The 15,748-nt window shown below is 42.3% G+C and overlaps 1 protein-coding gene across 1 annotated transcript in view; it reads left to right on the top strand.

Moving 5' to 3' along the window:
- MVB12B (multivesicular body subunit 12B) overlaps nucleotides 1-15,748 on the top strand; it is a 245,076-nt gene that overhangs the window by 126,396 nt on the left and 102,932 nt on the right. The window contains exon 6 of the mRNA XM_006892550.1: nucleotides 2,851-2,945. Coding sequence (XP_006892612.1) covers nucleotides 2,851-2,945 — 95 coding nt within the window. The remainder of the gene's footprint in view (nucleotides 1-2,850; nucleotides 2,946-15,748) is intronic.

Genomic DNA, 15,748 nt, shown 5'->3' with positions numbered 1-15,748 from the left:
GATGGGTCAGTTTTATTTCCTTTCTTTTTCACAGGCAGGAAAAATTGTCAGGACAGAGTTGGAACTCAGGCTGAGCCTGAGCCCTCTGTTCACCCACACTCTGTTCCTGGCTTTTCCAGGCTCTAGTGACATGGGCCTCTCTCCAGATCTTCCCATTGGTCAGGCTTCCTCTTACTTAGGAGCCTCCCTCCTCCCCACCACACTTGTCATCACTTCCCTCTTCAGGGAATTCTTCTACAGAGCCTCTCGCCTATACACCTCATATCACTTAGTCCATTGCTTTCTGCACATGACCTTATTTGTAAGCAAGAGTTTGTCTAACACTGGACATCCTCATGCCTCCCTCTTGTGAGGCACTCTATGTGCCCTTCCACTCTAGCGTCCTCACAGGTCAGTACACATGTGGGCAGGAGTTCGTCTCTTTGGCCACCAGATGGTGGAGCTTGCCCCATGTGCACCTCTGGCTCCTGGCTCACCCACTTGCTGTCTCTTCAGGTTTGCCAGTCTCCAGAAAGACTACTATTGCACCACCTTCTCCATGAGCCTTCTTGCATGCCCCTAGACCCTGCAAAACTGCCACTCAGGTAGTCTGTCCTAATTGAATGCACCCTTTTTAGGATTTTAAGGCTTAGGAATCTTAAAAGTTTGGCAGGCCAAAGCACAGTTCATCCTCTAGCAACCAGAAAAATTCCTTTTCAGCTCAATGTGATGATAGTATCTTTTATGGACCATCTTCATGGATGAGCAAACCATATGATCATACACTCAGAGGGGTCTCACACTGAGAAGGGCCTTGCACAAGGCTTGAGGTTCTGCTATAGCTGTCTTGAAATTCTTAATAATTTTTTTGGGAAAACATCTTTCCAGTTTGCACTAAGCCTCACAAACTGTGCAGCTGGCCTTGAACCTGCCTTTCAGGGGTGTTGTGAAAAGCAGAGAACACATGAGCTGTGCCTGAGCCCGGGCCAGGTGTATGCCAGGCACTCTCTCCTGTCGTCATTTGGGTTCTGCTCAACCACAGCTACAGTCAATAATTCATCCCTCTTTTGCTCAGCTTCATTGCCTAAGTGCTGTGGTCAGAGAAATTGATCAACTGCTTAAATCCCTTCTGCAGCTGCTCCTCCCCCTCTCAGCAATCCCCAAACCTGGCTGGTCTTCAGAATTATGGTTGGGCTCTGGGCTGTGTTCCAAACCGCTGAACCAGACTCCCCAAGTGGGAGTCCACGAGTCTATGTAGTTAACAGGTCCCTACATGGTTCTAATGACTTTACTTATGCCATAATCTGGGGAATATGGCTTGGGAACCTTCTCCCTACGGTTCCACTAAGACTTCACCTGAGACCTCTGAGTGGCATTTGGTGTCCTTTCCATCCTGTCCCTATATGTATCCTAATCCTCCACCGAAATGTTGGCTCTCCCCAGCTACCTGATGAGTGCCTTTGACTCCCTTAGCATTTATGCCCTCTTCTGAGAAAGGGTCACAAGAAGATCTATCCCTTTTTAACAGAACATGTTATTCCTGCCTTTAACCTTTGTCCCACTCTCACCCCCAGTTTATAGTTTACTTTCAGCACATATCCCATTGCACAGGGATTTGTTCCTGCACTTCTGTCCCTTGAGAGCTCACCCCATATTCTTAGTCAGCATTAGTAGTGAGTGCACAGTGTAGATTCACAGTACACCTCAGAGTACCAAATGGGCATATACCTCCAAGCGTTGGCCCCTGGCCCCCAGCCCTTAGCGCACAGCCAGTGCTTAGGAAAGCCCCACTGATTGAGTCTACCTGGCTGTTGGTGGCACAGTTGTTCACCAGCAAATCTTACTCGACCTCCTGGCAAACCAAATGCCTTCTTGGTCCTCAGAGCTCATCTTGTCCCTGGGAGGTTCCCTTAACTTGCAGCTCAACCCTGGCTCTGGGAACTGCTCCTACCAAAGAGAGAGCCTTTCCTCCTAGGAGTCCTGACACCTAAGAATCATTCCAGAAGACCATGTATTTGTTGTGTAGGGAAAAATAACTTGTCAATTAAAGCTTTCTTTATGTAGTAAGTCCATCTCCCTTTATCCTCTTTCCTTTGAGAGTAGTTTGGGCCACTGAACTGTTACAACCCAGCCCCAGATTACACTAGCAAGTAGATGGTGGCCCATTTTCTTCAGAATTGTTAGATTCTAAATGTTTTCTTGTGTTAATCTTACTTTCCACTAGCTGATAACCATGTGAAATGGATTATTTACTTTTAATTAAATGCTTGCCGGTGCTGTGTTTTCTTTGTGAGTCTTACTGGCCGGTGGCTATGCCATGAAAGGTAGCAGTGGATCGATGAAGTTGCTTTCCTAAGCTGCGTGTTCTTGGCTGACGGGAACATGAAGTCATACTGTGTGTTCTGCAGTCATAGGCATTCAGAGGAACAAAGCTCCCAACTTTCAATGGTTGTTAGTTTTCCAAACTCCTCTTGAATGAAAACCATTTAATGGATAATGAAACCAAGATTGCAGAACAAGTGGAGACTTTTGCTCAGAGTCTAGGAATTTTGGTTCCATTGGCATATTTGGTTCAATAGGGAAAAAGAATTAATTAAACTCCCCCTTTTTGGAGCACCTTGGGCATGCCATAAGACTTGGGGAGCCTTTTTCTTCCTCTTGGATGTCCATCTTAATATGAGAAAAGGGGGATGCTTGAATATTGCTGACTTCCCTGGGAAGAGTAGAGGATGATGAGGAGGTCATACTTGGGGCATCCACTTCCTGTTCATTGTCATCTGGTTCTTGATGGCGTCGGTCAGTTGCCTTCTCAATCTAGGAAACCTCACCATACACCCTGTAACCTCCCTTTCTCCTCTGTCTCCTTCTCAGGCACATCTCCTTAACGCTACCTGCTACCTTCAGAGGCAGGAACAGCACCCGGACTGACTATGAGTACCAGCACTCCAATTTGTATGCCATATCAGGTATGTAGGAGCCACTGCTGGTGGCTAGCCTCTGCAGCCGCGTCTTGGAAGCACCCCCCACCCCGGCATCTGTCTGTCTTAGCTTTCTTTTCCTGCTTGCAGGGGACCTGTGAGAACAGGAAAGGCCTGGCCTCTTCCCTTTCCTTTGTGTCACCACAGCACTTTGAGAAGGGCCAGATACTCAGCATGTTTTAAAACTAATGATGAAAAACAATGTGTGGATTTCATGAAGTTGAAGTGAGGTTTCCAGAGAATAGTCACCACATTGTTCACCTGCCAGATTGCAGGCAGGTTTCCCACGGGGCCCTGGGAGCAGCACAGGGCTGAATGCTGATCTGCCTGCCCTCTCATATCCAGATCTGTCCTCGCCTCTCATTTCTCAAAGCCCGGTTTGTGGCCAGGGGGTACTCTAGTGGTCTCCCACACACACACCCTCGTGGTAAGAGTCTGTGATTTCTGAACTTGCCTTGAAATTGATAGTATTACGTTGGCAGGAACTTCATCAGTCCTTGTTTTCCTTTTCACCTACACCTAGGGAGGGGAAAACTTACAAGCCTTATTACAGAATTGAGATTCATTAGGTGCTCAGCAGTGCAGGTGACTTGCTAAGAGCTGAGGAAACCCACAAACTCGCCTCCGATTATCCTGGGCTGCCAGTCAGGGGTGTCTGTATGTAAGGGGGAAGTGGCAAATCAGTGCCATTTACGAGCGCACACCCTTAATGGTGAGTGACACTTGGAACATGGGAACATGGCATTCATTCATGTATCATAATGAATCGGTTATTTAAAAGGTAATCTTTTTTCCTAAAAATTGCAACTTCAGGTTAGATGAAATAGAACAATGGCATAATTTGTGTCAGTACTAGTTTTACTTGTTATGATCACTCCCTAATAGATTTGGAAGCATAAGCAAAAGCCAGACATTCTGTTTCTGGGCTACATTCCTCATGAGGAAGGGGAAGAACGGGGATGGTCTTAAACCCTCACCCCTGGCCCCCTCCAGCAGCCAGGCTTTCAAAGGGTAGTAGAAGGGAACATGTTTGTCTAAGGAAAGTATCTCCAGGGAGAATTTCTTTTGTGCTATGGCTATTTCAGCAGAGTCGACATGGAGCATAACAAATGTGGAAAGATGACCTATTTTGTAGAAAAGCTGAATATTTCCCCAGATACTTAGTGGCAGAACCGTGCACAACACGCCTGTGAAATCCAGCAGGGCATCCCTGTTCAGAATGCACATAAGGAAAACACACAGTCATGTAAGATGACTTCTTTCTCCAGCTTGCAAATCCTTTTCCAGCCACAGTGCTCAGCTACACCCACTTTACCTCTCCTCTCTGATAGCTTTCCCAGCTGTTGAACAATTATGCAGGAAAAAAGAGACCCACTGAATGAAATCGCCCTGGTTTGGCAGGAAGGTTCTTGTCTGCCGCAGGACCACTGCCTCCTCACTCTGCAGCTTTGATGAGGTGTTGTCTAAGTTCATTTCAGCTGTGAGTTTAGCAATACCGAGGTAACAGCCTTAAGACCCAGGGGAAGTCATTCAGAAACTTCCTGCCACATTTCTAGAAGTGGCAGTCAATTGGATTTTATCTTCCAAACAGAGGTTGTTGATACTGCAGCCCAGTGCAGCAGGAAGCTCTGGCCTCCTCAGCTGTTGCCTGCACCGAATTGTTCTGCCAGGGTCCAGGGTGCTTCATTGTGATGCTGCCAGGAATACCCTGCAGGACCCATTGGCACCATCAGGCCTGCAAGCTCAGCACTGGGCAAGTATGGTGAAACTGGGAAACCTGCCCACCCCCCCACCGGCAGCCTGCCTGTGAGTCATTCTGGCTAGAAAGGAGTAGAGATTACTCCTCTCCTCATACCCCATGTGGACACAGTTTGGCACTGAATGGCATGTTTCCGTGTAGCATTGCAAAATTGGGATTTTCAATGGTGTGTTCCAGAAACAGTTAAGGCAAAGTGCGCCCCAGGCCCTCACCTTTGCTCAACACCCAATGACCACGATTGCTGGAGTTCAGATAATAAAATGAATCATGAAGCTGTTCTGTGTCCACACTGACTCTGGCCCGTGTTGACTGTGTATCTCGGGCCTAAGTCTTTGGTGCCAATGCCTGGTATATGTCTGCGTCACTCGTGGAAACATCTAGTTACTGTTCCGTTAGTTAACAGTTCCTTTCAAAAGAGAAGTAGACCTTAAAACAGCGTCATTGGAGATTTGAAAAGCAACCTCCATTTAACTTGCATGTACACCTACTCTTCACTCATCTGCTATCTTGTTACTTAATGTTTCTCGTTTATAGCAATAGTGAAAAGTCTACTATTAAGCCATTTTGTGCACTAATGTTGCACATCTGGTAGTGAGTGCCAAGGTGTGAAGTGAGTGGCAGGGTGTGCAGTGGGAGCCAAGGCTATAATGGCTAAGGTCCTGGGAGTGCCAGAAGAGAAGATAGTGACTGACAGAAAGTAGGGGTCGGGGGATGCTGTCACTGTGGCCTGGAGGCCTGGAGGACCACAGGTAATCCAGTGTGTAGCCAGAAGGCTTCAGGACATAGAGGGTGAGAAGGAGGAGGTAGAGGTACTAGACTAGAGATGAGAGATGGGGCACGGAGGAGAAGATAGGGACACAGAAAGGCAAATTCTGGAAGTTGGACAAGGTATTGAGTTGTCATCAGTCTTCAGCACAGGCCCAGCTAAGCCACTTGCCTGGCACCCCCCTTTTATCCAGAGCAGCTGCCAAGGCACCACAGCTTGGATCCTTGCCCCTCTAACCACACTCCAACTCTACCATGTAGATATGTACAATTGAAGACTCATGGGGCTGTAAAGTTGTCACAGGCTCTGAAGTCTTATGTCCTGGCCATACCAACAGGCCTGGAAGATAGAGCTTACATGTGAACTCTTAATGTCTTGATTGGACCTGGGCTGCTATAATTTTTGCATAATGTGATTTTCATGTAATGACCTGGCCGTGGAGACCTAAGTTAAATGAAGAGTGAATATTAAAGTAATATTTATTTTAAAATGTTTTCTCAAGACCATACATGTTAATGTATCACTTTTCCTGTACTTTTCACTAAGGCAGTTCATCTTCTTCACATATACATAGGAAGAGACAGAACTCAACTTGCCAGAAAAACTAGCAGAGATCATGTGAAGCTCCGTGTTAGCATGCAGAGGTAGTGGAGACATGTGGAAGGATGGAAGGAAGAAAGGAAGGAGGGAAGGGAACAAAGAATGTACTCCGTGTCTACTCTGAGCAGGATTACCCTCTGCAACTTCTTGGGCAGGTGATCATCTGATCTAGCACTTGAATGCTTCTAATGTCTGGGGCTCCACTGTCCCTAAGCAACCCATTCTGTCTCTGTGACTTCTTAGCTTGTTGACTTGGGCTCTATCTTCCTGTATGTACTCTTAGAAATTTGAGGATAACAGTGCATTCTGTCAGCCCAAATTTGACAGCTGTTATATGTTGTCCAGACAGTGTTTGTCTTGCCCACAAAAATGAGACAAGTCTTTTATTGACTCAGTGCTGAAGTCCTGAGAAACTCTGTACCTTTTTGGACATGTAGCATGCTAATCAAAGTGGCTAGGAAACAAACCTTTGATCTGCCTACACATCTTTATATTTCTTCACCAGGCCAAGCATTCCTGGTTTTGTTTTAAATAGCAAAAAAAAAAAAAAAAAAAGACATTGGTAGGACAAATTTCTTAAATGTACAGAAATAGGCAAGTAGTTAAATTATGCAGCATCCATACCATGGACTTCACTTTTCAACCATCAGTAAACAACAATAATTTATACAAAAATCTGTGCATGGGTATTAAGTAAAACAAGCTGGTGACGAATCCAAATGCACAATGCATCTCATTTACGAAAGGCATAGCAAAAGTCCAGAAAAATCATCTGTGCAGTGCAGATAGTTTGCACTTGACTGCTAACCTGCACACTTGGTTGAGCTGCAGAAGAATGGACTGGCAATCTGCTTCCAGTAGATGACAACCAAGAACATTCTACAGAGCAGTTCTCATCTGTAACATGTGAGACTGCCATAAATTGGAATCAGTGACGACTAGTTTGATTTTTAGCTTAAGAGTCTAATAAGATGCATGCTAAGGTGTTTTCAGTGGATTTTCTTTCTCTCTCTCTTGCTTATTATAGTTTTTCATTTTTCTGTAATAACATGTATTATTTCTGTAATAATAAAACTACACAAGACAGGTTGTTTGTTTGTGGTGTTCTTGATAAGCTATGCTGGCCCAGGTGATCACATCACATTTTGTCTGAATTCTCACAAACTACCAACCCCAGACTAGGGGTAAGAAACTGTGCTGCAGTCTCGAAGGCCCACAGTTCAAATCCACCCGCCGCTCTGTAGAAGAAGAATGGGTAATCTCCTCCCATGTGATTTACTGCCTCTGAAAACCCTCTGGAGGGTCAGCCATGAGTTGGCTCTGACTCAGTGGCACACAACCACAACAACAACCTGTCCTATGATATTCTTTAAAATTTTATTGACAATCACAACAAGGTCATAGCTCAGTAACTTTTATTTTAATGTATGATTGTATTCTCTTCTCCAGCGCCTAAAACCTTCTATTTCCTAAAGTTCCTCAGAGATCACCGATTGCGATTGCCGCATCATCTCTAACCATTTCTCTTACAGTCTTAGGCTACACTTGAAATCACTGGTATCTTAGACTGTCCCCCCACTTTGCTTGTTCTTCAAATTCCTCATTTCCTGATTCTACCTTTCAAGGTCCAAAAAGGTTGTTTTTGATGAGGTGTTAGAAATAAAATGGCAGTTACCTGGTTCAACATATTGTCTGTTATCCATCTATGTTGGGCCCGCAAACCACAGCTCATGACATTGTTCAGACAGTGTATTTATGGCATAGGAACTAAAAAAGCTTTAAATTTTTTTAATGGCCGAAAAAAATCCAAGGAATATTTTTTTTGTCATGTGAAATTAATATAAAATTCAAATTTTAGTATCTATGAATAAAGTTTTACTAGATCATGGCCATATTCTTTCCTCTACATATTATCTATACCATCTTTCACACTACACAGGAGAGCTAATTGGGTGTAACAGAAATTACAGGTCTGCAAACCTGAAATAGCTACTATTTGGCTATTTCTAGGAAAAGATTGCCAACCCCAGGATGACTGTCAGTCCTAACCAGTGAGTACTGCCCATTCTTCCTCTTCTTCTCTAAACATAATCCTTAAAAACCATTGTGTTTGCTGTTGCTTTGTAAGTTGTGGCCCCTGCTTAGCTGCATGTTGCTCCTCAGCGTGTGCCTTGGTTCTGTAGAACAAGCTTTTAAGATCTTACCTTCTCTTCAGAGTTGTGTTTGTTTTTCTAGATTCTCCCTCCCACTCTCCTACCACTCTTCATGATTTTTTATTTAAAAAAAAAAAGAAAAGATGAAAACGACGGCCACATAATTTCAGTAGGTTATTGAAGGGTGGGGCCAGACTGAGATCAGAGGATGATGGACAGAGATGTAGGGTCAGCTGAGAGGAGATTGAACTCCACCACAGCACACAAGTAGAGCAGCCAGTAAGCATCTTGTTCCCGTTCCCCAGCTGTAACCATTGTCTGCTCCCACACAGGCTTGCTCATCTGTACCACCACTCACCCTTCCCATCTTTTCTGATTCCAAACACTACAGCATGTCATCTGTACGTCCTTATTTTTTAAAAAAGCTTTTCCCCCCATTCATTCATTGTAGTATTTTCCTCCCTGCCCACCCTTAACCCCCAGTTCACTTTTCTCTTTGAAAAAAAGAAAAATATTATTTTATTGTTATATAATCCCTCCCCGAATCCACTGTGCTATGCAGCTCTTAATTCTGGACTCTTGTCATACAAATAATACCTAATCATATATTCCTTTTAAATAGTTTTCTCCCTCATCTATTTCTTTTTTTAAAATTATTATTAAATTTTATTAGCTTTAATGAACATTTACAGAGATTTTGGGTTTTCATTCATTCATTGTTGCACTTCCCTCACCTATTTCAATGCAGTGTACATCATTTATCCCCTTTCTTAGTTTCCCCCAACCCCAATGTCAGTCCTGTTTTTTAACAGTGGCATTATGCAGTATTTGTCCTCTTGTGACTGAGATATTTCACTTAGCATAATGTTTTCCAGGGTCATCCATTTTGTATAATATTTCATTAGTTCCTTGTTTTTCAGTGCTGCATAGTATTCCATTATGTGAATATACCAGAGCTTCTATATCCTTTCATTTGTTTATGGGCACTTGGGTTATTTCCAGCTCTTTGCTATCGTGAACAAAGCAGCAATAAGCATGGACATGCATATATCTGCTTGAGTGGCAGTTCTGAGTTTTTTAGGGTATATTCCCAGTAGTGGAATTTCTGGGTCAAATGATATCTCTATTTCCAACTTTTTGAGAAAGCGCCATACTGCCTTCCATAGTGGTTGCACCATTTTATACTCCCACCAACAGTGAATAAGGGTTCCAGTTTCTCCACAACCTCACCAGTGTTTGTTATTTGCTGCTCTGTTGTATTTTGCTATTCTTACTGAGGTGAGATGATGTCTCGTAGTTGTTTTTATTTGCATCTCTCTTAGAGCTAGGAATTTTGAACATTCTTCCAAGCATCCTGAAAAACCTACAACCAGGAAAGGATAAAATAGATGAATGGGACCTTCAAAGAATCAAATCCCTATGCACTTCGAAAAACTTCTTCAATAGGGTAAAAAGGAAAAAAAAACATTTGGTAATGACATGTCTGATAAGGGACTTATGTCTAGAATTTATAGAATATTCAGGCACCACAACAAGATAAACAACCCAATTGCAAAATGAGCACAGGATATGAGCAGACACTTTACCAAAGAAGACATTCAGATGACAAACAAACATATGAAGAAATGTTCATCAGGATTTTTAATGGCGATTTCTTTCTAAGAATTTCTTTATTTTCTTGGAAAGTCTTTTCTTTCAGTTTCATATTGCGGCATTCTACCTTTTTTATGTTAGAATCTTTTTTAAAAAAATTTTTCAGTATACAACTATTTTATGTATAGTCCATGTATTCAAATAGAATTTCAGGTAACTTAAGATATACATGTAAAAAATTAAAATGGAAGTGAGGACATCAAGGTGAAAGAGAAACTAAGACAGAAAAGTAGTGGGTGGCTGTGGTTAAGGTTTTACAGGAAGAGGATTTTTTTTTTAATAAATTTTTTCTTTTATACCGGTTTGCTTACAAAGTCTGTGTAATTTGTTTTTTCACACCAGATCTTTCCCATTTTCTTTACCCACTCCTCCCTCTACCCATCAAATTTTGTGACCCTGTGATTACCCCTCTGCTCCCACCCCTTTAAAGGCTTGAAGGTCCTTGGATCCTCATACACGTTTTACTAGTTATCTTTCTATTTCTATAATAATGATCTTACACAGTATTTGTCCTTATAGGACTGAGTTAGTTTACTAAGCATAATGCTCTCCAGTCCATCCCAAGTTATACAGTAATTTTCTAAAGCCTTGATCTTGTATGCTATATATTATTCCTTCATGTGAATATACCACAGTTTCTCAATCCATTCGATTGTGGTTGGGCATGTGGGCTGTTTCCATGTTCTTGTGTTAGTGAATAATTCTGCTGTGAACATTGGTGTACAAATCTCTGTGTCTCAGTTCTAATTTTCTTGCGGTATATTCCAGCCAGTGGAATAGCTGGGTCATATTCGGAGAAACAGGAACTTGGAAACACTGTTGTTTGGATTGTAAAATGGTACAACCACTCTGGAATGCAGTTTGGTGTTTCCTCAGGAAGCGGATATTTTAATTCATTTTGAGCCAGAGAATAATTTCCATATCAGTAAGCTAAAAATAAGCTAGTTTCTCAGGAAAAACCCAACTTCTTTTTAGAATACAAAGGAAGGTCCTTCTCATAAAGAGGACCCTGTATAATGCTATGGATAGTGTAACAACACTTTCTCACTCTTTGTAGCCATGAATTGTCCATAAGGACTTGTACTGCTACTTGAAGACCACACCCTCTGACAGTTCTAATCTACCAGTGACTCTATGAGAAAAGGATGGGCAGTCTCCTCCTGTGTCATTTACAACCTTGGAAACCCAAGGGAAAGTCAGCTATGGTCAGTTGTGGCTTGATGGCAATCAGTTGAACTTGATATATGTTTGGGACGACTATTTTACTAGGTCTGAGCCCTTAAAATGCTTGGAAGTTGCTCGAGCTGATTCTAAAGTATCTTTGAAGTAGCCATCATGCACCTTCTTAGAGATCTCAGGAGATGTAAATAAAGTAATATCTTCTCCAGTCTGTCCAGACTTCATGCAATGATATGTGTCAAGTCTTTCTTTAAGGAAGGACTCAGTCAAGATGAGCTAAATTTTGAGTTTTCCTAACCTAGAAATGGTTCTTGGCATTTCCCTGGCAGATTTTGCTTTAAGAGCAGGTAATTATAGATCTAGAAAAACATGCTGTACTGTTCTTTTGCTGTTGTTGATATAAACTCAAAAGGCAAAATTTTTTACCAAACAATTCTTATTTTTCCCTTTTGAAGAAGCTTCTGAAATTGAAATCGCAATGTGATATTATGAAATTGTTGTTGTTGTAGTTGTTGAGTACCATCAAGTCAGAACAACCCATAGCTGACCTTCTGGAGGGTTTTCAAAGGTGGTTAATCACATGGAAGGAAATTGCCCATCCTATAGAGCAGATAGTGCATTCAAACCTCATGCCTTCAGGATTGCAGCACACTTTCTTACCACTCAGCCACCAGAGCTCCCTATTATGAAATTAAGCAAATATATATTAAAAGTAGCATTAAGAAAACAAAACAAAATCTGAAGCACCTCATCATTTCAGGATGAATCACAGGGCAGAAATGCTGGGAAGCATCACAGACAGAGAATGACTCTCACTTAGGTGGGCAAATTACTTGACTGATGTCTTCATTTACCCATCAGCACTAGGATGACCATGTCACTTATTTATGTCATCACTTCTTTTTGTTTAATGGTGAGAAAAATTTGTATTTAGAATTAGCTAGCTGCACTCAGTTTAGACCAAACGTCAAGGACTCTCCTTCATAGGGTCACTATGAGTCACCTGCGACTTGACGGCACTTAACAACAACAACTCAGTTTAGATGATCCCAATTTTGTTGGCAACATCCAAAGCATCATAGTCAGGAGCAAGCCAAACATAGGCTTTCTTCTCTCCATTAGGCCTAATCAAATTGTTGACCTTGGCCACATCAATTTCATAGAACTTGTTTAATTTGGTACTTGTTGGCCTTGACATCCACAATGAACACAAGTGTGTTGTTATCTTCCTTCTCATAGCAGACTCAGTGGCCAGGAGAAACTTGATGATGGCATAGTGGTCAAGCTTATTTCTCATGGGGGCGCTCTTCCAGGGGTATTTAGTTTGCCTGCAGAGTCTCAGCATCTTAGACCACCAGAAGGTGGGTGATGTGCTGATCTTTTTTTTTTTTTTTTTTTTTTGTGGCTATGGATACCCTTTTTTGCGATGGGAAAGTCTATGGTTAGGGACCTCTCCAAAATACTCAAGAGCAACAGTGTCTCTCTGGAGACTAAGGTGCGCCTGATACAGGCCATGGTCTTTGCAATCACTTGTTATGTATCAGAGAGTTCGACAATGACTAGGGAGGATAGAAGGAGAATTGATGCCTTTGAGCTGTGGTGCTGGAGAAGAGTATTGAATGTGCCATGGACTGCCAAGAAAACAAACAGATTCATCGTAGAGAGGATTAAACCAGGCTGCTCCTTGGAGGCAAGGATTCTGGGGCTTCGTCTGACATACTTTGGACATGTTGTAAGGAGAGACAGGTCTTTAGAGAGGGACATCATGCTGGGTAGAGTAGAGGGACAGCGCAGGAGGGGAAGATTGATTCAGTGACAGGGATAATCGGGATGGGTGTGTCAGGGGCAATGAGATTGGCACAGGATAGAGCATGGTTTAGGGCTGTTGTACATAGGGTCGCTATGAGTCGCAAATGACTCGACAGCACATAACAACAACAATAACAACAATGGACACCCTTCAAGACTGCCTTCTTGGCCTTTAATGCTTTTGCTTTGGCTTCAGTTTTGGGAGGTGCAGGGGCTTCCTTCTTCGCTTTCAGTGCCATCTCAGTAGAAAGGGCTTAGGTCCTCACTTCTGAGCCTTACCTGGAATTGTTCCTGTTCCTGGCAAACAGAGTTGTAACCCTAGCTTTAGTGGGGTTTTTTAAATATCATTTTTAGATTTTGTTTTCTCTTTTGTGCCTGGAAAAAGACATACTAATACCCTCCATAGCTGTTCCTTCTTAAAAACTAGTTCCCTTTCAAGATGCTGAACACCAAGAAAGGTGTGAGGATGACCAAGTGCAAGTACTTCATCTTATCAGTCTGACTTAGGAGGCACATATAGACAAGAGTGGATTTTATCTGTAAGACATAGCTGTGCATGAGCCTGTAATTCTGACATCAGACTAGGAAAGCACAAAGCAATTAAAAATAATTAATGATTTTGGAATATCAGCTTTCTCCATGCAGTTTTAATCTAGTTCTCATTTAAGTTGGAAGATGGACATTTAATTATCAGTATTATGAAATTCATGATTTATATATTTCATCCAATTGGATAAAATTTCTGCTACTAGCTCTTCATCTTATTATATATATATAAAAATTCTATGTATGTCACAGCGTAATCATTTAAAAGCTCATCTGAAGCATACCAATTACAGATATATTTTCCTTAAAGTAATTACATTATTTCTACCTTTAAATTAGAAAATAAATAAATAAATATGCTCACTTGGGAAATCTGACATAAACTTAATTCTTGAATGATTTATAAAGGACTTTGCAGGGCTGGAAATGGAAGGCCAGAAGATTGAAACAATAGAGTATTGCATTTTTCTGTGTAAGTTGTTCTAGCCAGCAGCTGCTCTGTCACGTAATGTTTATGGTGTTATGCTATAGAACATGGATCTCCATTCTGGGTGTCTGTGTTCCTGGGCTACTTCTCCCATCTATCTGAGTATGTGTCAGCGTATGCAGGGTGTGAAGCACTCACTGTCTTCTTATGGGAGCCCCTAGTAATGTTCGTCACCCTCTGCATTGTCAGCATCCCCCATGGCTTTCATCTTTAACGGGCACATTCTTGACTTGTGTGGCATGGTGGACAGTGTTCGGTGGAGCTCCCCATTTAAAACAAGCTTGGAAGCAGAGTGGCATCCACTTCCGAAATAGCTTGCCTACGGAAACCCTATGAACTTGGAGAAACGATGAAGGTTATACAAGTTTATATAGTTATACAGGTCTTTCATTCATAGGGTTGCTATGAGTCATCTATAACTCAACAGCACTTAACAACAACTCTCTCTCTATATATGATGTTGGTGTGTATGTGTACATACACACACACTCACTCTTACACACACACACACACACATATATATATATATATACATACATATACATATACATCATAGTGGCAAGAAGCTGTACTGCAGTCCCAAAGACACACAGTTCTAATCCACCATCTGTTGCATAGGAGAAGGATAGGCAGTCTCCTCCTGCATGATTAACTGCCTCTGAAACCCCACCAGCTATGGGTTGGTTCCAATTTGACAGTACACAACAATTGTGTGTGTGTGTGTGTGTGTGTGTGTGTGTGTGTAAAATAACATAAATAGAAATAATAGCACTCAAAGCAAGGCAGAAATAGTCATTTTAAAGTCTTGTATATGTTTATCTTCCCATGTAAACAGCCATGCATTCCTTGTCTCTCTCTCTGTTCTTGCCCTGGCTGACAATAAAATCTTACATAAAGAAAAAGAAGAAAGGGAAGAAATAAATGGGAGCGGATGGGGAATTGATCGCATGGTGTATTTGTATATCCTGATGTAAAAGGTGCGGTTGACAGGTGGCCAGGTTTGCTCTGTACACAACCATGTGTGTGCTGTCAGGCGCACACACGCTGCCTTGTTTCGATTGATGAATTGCCTGCTTTCTTGATTAAACCTTCCGTCACTTAAGAAACAAAAAGCCTGTGTTTAGATGGCAGAGTGGGACATGTCAAAAAAATCTGTCTCCTTTACCTTTGTGCAGATGTTGGGCACAGACTGTAACATGTATTATTAAAATGAATGTGGCATTTACTGTGCATTATTCCTTTCCTGGGAGAAAGGACTGTAAATTATATGCTAATAATAAGCTTTAACCCTTTCGAAATGCAAAAGATTTAAGAGTGCAAATATTCATGTAGGCCTGACTAATTGGATGTGCTTTTATACATCCACCGTGGTAGCTGTGTCACTGAAGTTAATGAACACCGTGTACAGGCAAACACGCAGTGACACTTGGGGAACACTCACCTCCTGGAGGTGTTCTGTGATATAAGTGCTGCCTCTAGGGTTTCACAGAGAGCAAGACTCCCCCAAATTAGACCCTGGGTCATCTTGTCACAAATTAAACCCTTAGCTATACCCCAGTCCACCCACAAAGCCTCTGCAGCTGAGTGTTTGGAGGTGGGAGAGTCCTTTCTTCACTGATTCTGCATTCCCATTTACAGGACTCTACCTAAAGAGCACAGAGGTTAGCTGGCTAACTGGCTGGCTGGCGAGCTGGACGTGGGCCTGGCAGGGATCAAGCTTTGGTACCTAGCACTTACTTAGGTTTCTGCATTGACCAGATTTTCTATCCTCAGTCCAGCTACCCAGGTGGCCAGACTCATTACCCCAAAGCACAGCTTGGCAGTCTCAAATTTTTTTTC

The sequence above is a fragment of the Elephantulus edwardii genome, unplaced genomic scaffold, assembly GCF_000299155.1.
Source record: "Elephantulus edwardii isolate Elephantulus edwardi_28Jun2011 unplaced genomic scaffold, EleEdw1.0 scaffold00116, whole genome shotgun sequence".
Taxonomy (NCBI): domain Eukaryota; kingdom Metazoa; phylum Chordata; class Mammalia; order Macroscelidea; family Macroscelididae; genus Elephantulus; species Elephantulus edwardii.
This window is presented reverse-complemented; position numbering and strand designations above follow the sequence as displayed.